The 10,525-nt window shown below is 39.6% G+C and overlaps 1 protein-coding gene across 3 annotated transcripts in view; it reads left to right on the forward strand.

The window, feature by feature from the left end:
- Nucleotides 1-10,525, forward strand: part of ITGA1 (integrin subunit alpha 1) — a 133,850-nt gene that overhangs the window by 59,681 nt on the left and 63,644 nt on the right. For all 3 annotated transcript variants that reach the window (XM_025196132.1, XM_025196131.1, XM_006017278.3), the window contains 2 exons: nucleotides 5,412-5,560; nucleotides 8,013-8,163. In XM_025196132.1, coding sequence (XP_025051917.1) covers nucleotides 5,412-5,560; nucleotides 8,013-8,163 — 300 coding nt within the window. The remainder of the gene's footprint in view (nucleotides 1-5,411; nucleotides 5,561-8,012; nucleotides 8,164-10,525) is intronic.

The raw sequence follows: 10,525 nt of genomic DNA on the forward strand, positions 1-10,525 counted from the left end.
CAAAGTGCCTAAGTTCACTGCATTTGTTTTTCCCACAAGAACTTCCTCCTTCTCCATTTTTTTCCCTTTATTTGGCCAGACCACTCAGCAGTTTCTCAGGCTTCTAAGCTATACATCAGACACCCAATGTATGTTTCCCAGTTGAGCCTCAGATGTTCATCTCAAAAGCAGTCCAGCTGGCTCAATTCAAAGGAGCACAATTATCTCTACAGTAGCTAATGATAGAAGCAGCTGAAATTAAAAAGAAATGTGGTTTTCTCCTTTGAAGTTTGGTCATTTAAGAGACACTCATAAGATTATGTGGCAAAATCTCCAAGTGAAATGTCAGGCAGAAGGCAGGGCAGGGCGGCACATTAGAGACAAGTTCAGTGAAGTGTGAGCTCTCAGAGGCAACAGCTAGTGCTCAGATGCTAATACTAGTAGAATCTGACAAAGTAGTCTCTTGCCTGGGAAAGCTCATGCCTTTCTGAAACAATTACTCTCTAAGGTGCCACAGTGCCTTGCCTTCTGCCTGACTTGCGACTGGCAGAGCTAACCACCTCTCTAAGTGAATTTTAGCTCCTTATTGCCAGTCAGCAGAGCTCCTCATTTTTCTTGCTTCTTATGAAGGAAAAATGAAGGGAAATAGTGGAAAAAGAAATGGAATATGGAAAGGAGAGGAATAGGAAAGGTCATGAAAAGGGAAAATTGGAAGGAAAAAAATAGTTAAAATGTGGAAGAGGTTCAGAAGTTGCTGCAAAGCAAAAAGACTATAATATGGATTTTAATAGAACACTTTTAGCATCTTAAATAAAGTAGTAAAAGCATCATTGCCTCTTCCATACAAGTCCTTTTTATCCTTCACTACTTCCTGTGGTGAAAGGCTATACAAAATAGGGAAAAATATTTTTGAATGTTTAATTTAAACAATAGAGCCATAATACAATAGCATTAAAAAAAGCTTGAACATGTTTTATTAGTGCATTAATTCATGCTCAAATAGCTGTAGGAGTTGGCCTGTGCTTCATGATGTCCCCAAAGGACTGTAGTCAATGGTCTAATAAAACATACCATGCAATATCTTAATGATCACTTTTATCTCCAAAAGAATGAAAGTACATTAAATGAAGAAAAATATTGAGGCATTAAGAAGCTTCAGTAGGAAGAAAGGCTTTCACGAGGGCTTAGAAGTCATTTTTGTTTGACTTCATACCAGAGCTAGACCAAACATGATGTCATGGAATAAATCAGACTTTGTTGTAACTGGTTCTATGTATGTTAAAATGGACCATCTGTTAATGCTTCCAAGCTTTTTCTGTTTTTCTCTCACTTTAATTAGATTAACTATAACTGGTAATTTTATGCTGCTTTCTCTCCCTCCTCCACATCCCAGTGGGAAATGTCCCAGTATTTCATTGCTTTCAATGAACTGATTTTACTTTTATTGTTGTAAATAATACAGTTGTTTTGGTTTATCATTTATTGAGACAGCCAACATATTTATTTTAAACAAAGGACTGTTTTTGGTAATAGAAAGAATAACAGTACATATTCCCCTCAAAAATGTTGCGTCGTAAAATAGCATGATTCTTCTCCTTGCATGTTGTTTCTGAAAAGACAAGGAAAATTAAAGAACTGTTCCCTCACATGGTATAAAATGCATGGAATGTAAAGGAAGAGAACCAAAAATCAAGAATTAAAAATATGTTCAGTAGGATATGGTCAGTAGATCTGGGGAAAATGTTAAACATTCTGCGACAGCAAAGAGTTGTCACTCCAACTAATAAGCACTCACCTCCCAGAATTCAATTAAATCTGATCTATGAAGACTCCTGGTACATATAAGATCATGTAAGATTCCTATAGCAAAAGCATCTTATTTAAAATTATATGTTTGATTCTGTCATTATATTGAAAAGTATAATATTTTCCTTATCCCTTCTCTAAAAAGCACTAAATTATTGCTGGCAGAGGAAGTGAAGGCTTGCAATATAATGTGCTAGGTGATGGGTATGTTCAGAAACTGCTCTGGGAAGGATTCTGCAAAACTCCCACATAGCTGTCATATTCACCATCCACACCCTGCTCTACAAGCTGAATGCCCTGCTGTTTTGTGCTGTACCACCAGTACACCCAATGTAGTTCTCAGAAGCAAAGAGTAAATGTTTTCATCATATGTTCTTAGTATACAGTTGCCAAGAGATGATATTTAGGGGAAACCATGATTAGGGACATGTGTTTTGGTTTGTTTATTTTTAAATGGCAAAAACAAATTCCTTGATTCCTCATTCCTCTTCTCTGCAAAATGATATGCCCTGGCATACAGGGGACACACCAGAAGTGAGGGGTTTATAAGCAACTGCTAACCACTGTTCAGTTTCCCTGATCCTGAGAATTAGGGGCGCCTTAGTATTGGTCATAGTCATCAGTAATAGTTCACTAGGTGGTATTCCATATACATAGGTTTGCAGGAGTACAGCATGCTCTAAGCACACTCCTTCAGGGTTCTCACATGCCCGTGGCAGTTTCCCAGAACCAAATGTGTAGGAGTTGGTCTTTTGTACCAGTCTTACAAAACTAATCTGCCTAGGTATTTGTTTGAACACAGGGAAATTCACAGCTAATGGTTTCAGGTGCTGTGTCTCTCTGACTGCTTAAACTACAGCTTCCTGGAGGTTTGATCCACACTTGCATATAAGAATATACTCAAACATGAGATGGTCACACCTACATAAGATGCTGACTGTGCAGTTTAGTACTTACACAAGTACTAAATGACTGTGCAGTAACCAATGTTACTGCGCAGTAGTATCCCCAACTGGCATGTTGTTGATGCTGACTATGTAGTAGCTTGTTACTACTGTGCAGTAACTCATTACTACTGTGCAGCAGTGTCGCATCACACTTTGTACCATGCAATACTATTGCACAGTAGTAACGAGCTACTGCGCAGTCAGCATCTCATGTAGATGCAGCCACCATAACTTATTACATATTAGATTTCTTTAACATGCTACATCATGATCCCTACATGCTGTGTCTCCTTCAAGTGCATGGAGCAATGCATATGGGAACATACAGGGGAAAAGATACCGTCTTTGTGGTCTATCACAGATTAATGGGAATTTTTTTTTAGATCCCCCTTTTTAAATATTTACAGTCCATCACCAGAATTAGCTTATATGCAGGAGTCAGATCATGGTTGAAGAGAATTAATTTATTGTTGGCTATCGCACAATCATGGTGGAGGCAGAGCTTCACTATGGATTTAAGATTCTAATCTAAGATAAAGAAATCACCTGATCCCTTTGATTGGGTACATGTCCCACGACCAAAGCACATGCTACATCATAGGCACACTGGTGGCAACTTTTTAAGAATTTCACTCTTCAAGTGCGTTAATCTTTTGCGTAAACTAAACAAGAGAGGCTCATTATTGAATTAACATCCTGCTCTTCACAAAGCCCCTGGACATTCCCTGAAAGACGATCCCATTTTTGAGAAGCAATTAAAGATATCTGACAAGGGATGAAAGTTTTCCTAATGATGAACTCACATTTATACTTCCTTTGAAAAAGCAAACAAATTTGTAATTCAGAAGTTAAATGGGATGCTAGGACTATGCTTTTATTATTATATGTCTATCAATGATAATGGATCAAGTGCAATTAATTATTACAGTAACGGTGTTTATTTTTTATCACAGTATAGGATATTTATCCCTTTCTTGCACTATTATTACAGGTTACTTTCTGATATTCAGTTTTGATATCAGTGAATGCCAGTAAACAAAACCTTTGCACAAACAGGGAGAAAGATTATGAAACTACCTCTTTCTAACATCTATAAAGCAAACCTAAAACACACACTGAACTACCTATAAAATAATATGACTATATAAACATTATAGCAGTCTTATTGATCCTCAATACCTAAATGTTAGAGCGCTTTTAATAATAGATGAGTGAGATATAAATATGCCACATAATAGTGCATTACCCTAAATAACACCTATAAATTGTAACGTGTAACATAAAATTGAAATATGCTAATGGAACATTGTGTGGATTTTTCCCAGTAAAAGCAGTCAACAACCTGCCATAACATTAAAACAGACTAAGATGAATGAGATAAATTAATTAATATTTAGGAATATTGCTTATTTTTTATTTTCCTTTTTTTTTTTTTTGCAGTAGGTACCCTCAGGGATCTGTGTGCTGCTTCTAATTCACTATTTCAGTCTTTGCACAATGATTTGACCAACTGAGGTCTTTTTTAGTTTTCTGTCATTGCTTTACTCCAAGGGGGCACTATTTTATTCAAGTTCTCCCCTCAGGCACTTGTCAGCCATATAGAAACTATTGCATTGGTTTGACTCCTGCTGGAAGAACAACTCTTTTCAGCATTATGCTGTGGTTCCCATCATGCTAAAGGGCATTGTGATGTTCCTTTCACCCTCACCCTGAACTTACCAGTGCAGGGGTACTTCTGAAGCAGGCTTAGGATAAATAGCTTATTAGATAAAACAGAAAAAAATCTTTTGAAAGCAAAATCCTTTGTGTCTATTTTATGTTGATATTTTAGTTCCCTTTTAAGTTGTTTTGTTCTCTTATTGTTCTTGTTTTTTATAAATTATTCTGTTTTCTTATTGTAAGTTACCTTGAGCCTTTATGGGAAGGGTGGCATATAAATCTAAAAGACAAAAATATTAGTGCAATGTGTCCTTTTACACCATAAGCCAGGAGTCAGCAACTTAAGGCCCATGGGCTAGATCCAGCCTGTGGATTGGGGCTTTGGTGCCCTTTTGCTGTAGGGGGGCTTCAACTGTGGGCACTTTCTCCATGCCACCACAGGGACAAGTGGCAACAGCAGCAAGAGCCTCAAGCCCACCTGCCCTTAACCTGGTATAGGTTGTTCTGACCTGCAGCCAAAAGAAGTTAACTGCCCCTGCCATAGACAGTTGTGCATTGTCACATACAGAGCTGTTCAAAAAAAGTTGGTATAAGAATAAGAGAGAACAACTTTCAGTATCTTACTGGTTGGAGCACTAACCTAGTCTGGCCTAATTCAGAATAGAATTTTCTTGTTCCAGAGCACACAAAATCAGAAAGAGCAGGGACTTGAAACTTGATCTTATTTTGTTCTGATGTGGATGAAAACAATTTTTTAAATATTTCACTCAAAATATTTAATGGATAAATTTTAAAACCTCATTATGTTTCACAAAACCAACTTGTTATTTTCTGAGCGGCCCTATTTCCATACTAATTAGGTACTGCTATTAGGTGAAATTCACCCCACGTGAGTAGGCTTTGCACAGCCCTTGATCTGGTCTTCCACACTGGAGTGAATTTCATCCACTGAGAGAAACTAACAGTTTCAGAAATGTTCTTTATTGAAGGCTGTTTTTTAACAGATGTTGGGTGTTTCAGGTTGGCATTGTTCAATATGGACAAACTGTAGTCCATGAATTTTACCTCAATACATACTCAACAACAGAAGATGTACAGAAAGCAGCCAAGAAAATAGTTCAGAGGGGTGGTACCCAAACTATGACAGCACTTGGAATAGATACAGCAAGGTATGTGCATATGATATTGTTAACTAAGGAAGAAAATGAAAATAGATAACTGTTTGTGTAGATTTGATTTTATAAAGTGAAAATTGGTGGGGGGTTTATATCTGGGTCCTATTTATCTGAACCAACAAAGCTTTATAGGAAAAGGAGGATAAAAAATCTTTGCTCAGCCTCTAGAAAAATTCACATATAATTGGAATGGCATCCATCACTGGTATGGTGGAAAATCAGTTAACTGGTGAAGAATGGACACATTGGACAAACTCCTAATCTAAAGCAAGATGTGAAGAAATGTTTAATATCCATGCTTAGTAGTCAAGACTTAATTTGCCTTTTAAAGTCTTATTTGAAACAAACGTAAATTATAGGGTTTGCAGTGTTAATTTTTCTTCCCAGAAGGCTGTAGTGCTATATTAATCAAGGATTTGAATCCACACATCTTGAAAGAAAGATAGGAGGAAGAGATTTTTTTGATATATAGATCTCACCTATAATGGCATGTGTCCGCTCTTATTTTTGAGTGTGGCAATCCTTTTTAGGTTTCTCTTTCTTTATGCTTAATACAGCCATATACTATAAATAATTATCTCTACAACATGTAGAACTGTATTTTCTATATATTTGCAATTTTCATGTTTAATTATTCCTATAGTCCTGTGTTTAAATGTTGCCTTTACTTACTTTTGTCTTTCTCCTCTCTCATTTTGTGAAGAATAAAGAGGAAGTTTGGGTAAAAAGGTCTGAACTGAATACTGGTGCTAAGGGATTTTTGTCTATGTCTATCTCCCCCTTGTGTCTCCCCACAGGTCAATCTACCAGTATCTTCTATACTTTTCCTGAGGTCAGCTCCTAGCCCAGCCTCATCTGCTTTATTTGTTTGAATGTATTTAATGATCTTACTATATAACAAAATCCCTTTTGACAATGCAATTTGTTACAAGATCTTGTTTTTTTCTTTATCTTCTCCAGACCTCATCCATCATCATATTGTAGGAGTCAGGATCAAAGCTTTTGAAAACAATAGGAAAAGAGAAACCTAACCTCACTGAAGGGACAGTTCATGAACATAGCAGTAGCAGCTGCTCTACTTCTTCCAGTCCGCAAGGGGGGTGGCAGGGAAAGACTCCTTACACCTTCTCCAGGCCAGGGACCTCTGGGCTGGGGAATGGGTGGAGAGAAGCTTCCTCTGCTTTGCTCTGGTCTTCAGTCTGGGAGGGGAGTGAAGGAGAGGGACAAAACTCACAGCCAGACCAGTTAATCATTGCTTTGGCAAAGAGGTAGAGAGCAGCAGTGACTGCTCCCCTTTCCTTACAGACCAGTGTGGGAGGAGAATGTAGCGGAGGGGCAATTCCCCAAACATGGCAGTCCGGGCTCTGGAGCCAAGGTGGGGAGCAGCGATGGCTTTGCCACCCCCGTGCTGGAACAGTCCAGGACTAATGCTAGTCTGCAAGAGAGTCTTCCCCATTCTGGAGAAAAGGAGGGGAGTGGAAGCTGCTCCACTCCCTTTTGGATCTCTCTCCTGGAGAGGGAATGTTTCCTCAGGAAAAATGGAATGAATGCTTGTATGGTCCTAATTTCTAGTGAAAAAGCAGAGATTCTTCGAGTAGAAACATAGTGCATGGCCAATGTCTATCTTCGCCCAGTCATTTTATGCTAGTCATATTACCATGAATCTTCACTTGTTCCAATTCTCTTATGTTGACTGACCTTTCTATTGTAATGTATCTTTGGTGCAAACAAAAAGCCAACTTTTGGGGGGGTCTTGTTTGTTTGTTTTTCCCATGGGAATATACCAATTTCAATATAAGAAACCAGAGGGGTTTCTTATAATTGATGTTTGGTCAAAATCGGAGAATGACATACAGCTTTTGCTCTCTATACCACCATCCTCCACTCATACAGCCTAGAGTAGCCACTTGCCTGATGTTAAGAGCACATTTCTAGATATGGGAGATGCAAATGCAAGTCCCCAGTTTGAAGCAAGTAGAGCAACACCTTTATGGTGAACATCCCCCAGGCCAAGTAACTGCCCTTAGTACCAAGCCATTTGCAGTTCAAGGAATTAGGAAAACCTCTTTTTCTGTGCCTTTTTTATGATTATTATTGTTTACTTAAAGGAAGGGGGAGGGGAGAAGAAATTCTAAAGATCTTGGTTTCATCCTGATGATGAACAGGCCAGTTTTTAAAATCCATTTCTTGGATTGAGCAAAGTTCCTGCCCAGTTCTATTTGTTATTCCAAGAGATATCAATTAAGGAATGACAAATGAATCATTGAAAAGCGTTTGACCTCTTAACTTTTATAGCAATGCTAATTCTTGTTATTAATATTTGAACCTACTTAGCATTTATTCATGTCTTGCTTCTGCTTCTTGGGTGATAACAGGAATTCTAATCTCTGATCCATTGTAAATAACACATTTTACTTTTTTCTTCTCCTTTTCATATTTCTTTCAGGAATGAGTCTTTCACAGAGGCTCATGGTGCACGAAGAGGAGTACAGAAAGTAATGGTTATTGTGACTGATGGGGAATCACATGACAACTACAGATTAGCAGATGTGATTAAGGATTGTGAAAATGAAAACATTCAGCGGTTTGCTATTGCTGTAAGTGAAATGTTACAGGGAAATTGAAATCTTAAAAGCATGTTTCATCTTCTAAATTGTAATGCCTGCTAAAAAGTTTATTTCATAGCATCTTTATGGAGGTATAATCGCTCAGAGAGGAAAGGAAATGAGAAAAGCTTAAAAGAACATAAAAGATTTCTTTCTGATTTTATAACATCAGAAAAAAACAATCAATCTAGCCTCCTGATAATGATGTGTATGTGTGTGTGGGGGTTGGTATGTATGGGTGGTAGGCGTAAGGGGAAGGGAATAGCGTAAAATGCATTTGTTAAGAGGAAGAGTGAATGTAGTGGATTAGTCTAAAACATCCCAGCAACTTGCAGAAAAGATGCTGTCAGCTACTACGTTTTTCTTTTAAAAGGTAGGTCTTAATCATGTTATTCTCTATTGATCTGTGCTGTTAAGATCCTGAAGTTGCCTCTTTAGTAGGAGGCAAACCAAGTAATTCAATGGGAGAATGAAAATAAAACTCTGAAACTTTATTCCTTATGTGGGAATATTTCATGTAGTATGAAAAAAGAATGTTAAATAATGTATTTTCTGTAAACTATTTGCTGTTAGAATTAGTTTAATTTCATTTAACTAGATATTTTTTTATCTTGTTTTTTCCCTTTGTTCATTATTATGTCCTCTCTTTACTGTTCCCAAAAGAGCACCCTCAGTTGGCTTGCTTCCAAGTTTTGTATCCAATCCAAAACTGATTGAGGTAGTATATGCTTTTAATTTCTCCTCCACCTCTAATTATAAATAGTGCTTTTAGGGCATATTGTAACTACACCAAACAACTCACACAAACTGTTTAAATATTAAACACTGATGCATCTAGACTTGAAATCATGAGGTTTCAAAATGGATATCATCTTTGGTTTTCTGCTGTCAGGTTTTTTTCTATTTTTAAGTTGCATCTATTAACACGTGAAATTTTGGAAGTCTCCTTCAATCAAGAATTTGCCCCCTCTGGGGGTGGGGGGTTGCCTTATTCCTAGAATGCCTTCCCTGAGGGACCCAACTCCACCAGCAACTTACAGTTTTCTTTGAGGTGGCATCAACCAGGCCTCAGAGCCCTTTGCTGTATCAGAGGCCCCACCAGCGTTGTCTGCATCACTCCGAGACCTCCCCTCCTGGCCCTGTGCCCCACTTTGGGCATCGAGGGTTCTTCCAACTCTCGGGGGGCGGGACCTAGCCGCTGCTGGCTGGATTTACCTAGCCTTATGCCTAGGTCTCCCCTTTCCCAGGCCCTGCTCTAGGTTCTGAGGCTCTTTTAGTTCTTTGGCCAGGCCACACTGCTGGTCTCCGGTTATCTGGCTTACACCGGGGCTAACCTTTTGGCCAGGCCACACTGCAGGGCTCTGGCTTTCCGGCTTACACTGGGGTTAACCTGAGCAGCCTCAAGCTACTCCCAGGGCAGGTTCTCCATGTGCCGGTCTGCCCACCGCTCCATCCAGCCCTCTGCTGAGGATGCAGGCTTGGGCTGCCTTGACACAGCTCCCAGAGCCTGAGCCCCGTGCGCCAGACTGCACACCACTGGGTCAAAGAAGGAGGCTCTTCCTCTCCAATGTCCCTCACTGTCCTTTGCTTTTATGTACATAAGAGTCCCACCCCTGAAGTCTGCCAGACCTGCAAAGTGCAGTCTTCAATCAGGTCCAGGGGCTCCTCACCCCCCCACCCCCCACCCCTCCAAGCAGAGGCAGGGCTAGCCCTTCCCAGCTGTTACCTGATTGATAGAAATGTTCCACCAATCCAAAGTATCCTTCTCCAAGCTGGGCTTGCCGGGCAAAAGCAGCGAGCCCACCACATAGACTTGAACCTAGAGGTTCCTAGCTAGATGGTCATGCCGTTCCATTCAGGGTCAAACTGATCACCATATTTGGGATCAAGAAGGAATTTTATCCTGTGGTCAGATGGTACAGACTGTGGGGCATTTTGCTTGCTGGTTACATAGCAAGGGGTGTGACCCTCTTCTGGGATCTCTTGTGTGTTTTTTAACAACCTTTGCAGTAATAGGATTTTGGTTGCTGTGGCCCCCCTGCTTTACCTGTGCCAGGTTGGGGTGTTATATCTTGTGGCTGTGTCAGGGTTGACTGTGTAGTTTTGCTAATAGGTTAGACAATGGATTTGAATAGTTTGGTTTGGATAGGGATGACTCTGCCTTGGGCAGCGATTGAACTAAATGAACTCTCTAGTCCCTTCCATCCCTAATTCTCTATGCTTCTTTAATTTATAGTGCTATATATTTGCATGGCATATAGCAGGGCTGTCCCACTAGTGCTACATGTGGCCCCCCCAAATGGTTAGCATGCAGCCTGTGAGCTCCCAGTATGGCTGGCCCTGCTGCCCCACT

The sequence above is a fragment of the Alligator sinensis genome, unplaced genomic scaffold (genome assembly GCF_000455745.1).
Source record: "Alligator sinensis unplaced genomic scaffold, ASM45574v1 scaffold573_1, whole genome shotgun sequence".
NCBI classification, from domain to species: Eukaryota; Metazoa; Chordata; order Crocodylia; family Alligatoridae; genus Alligator; species Alligator sinensis.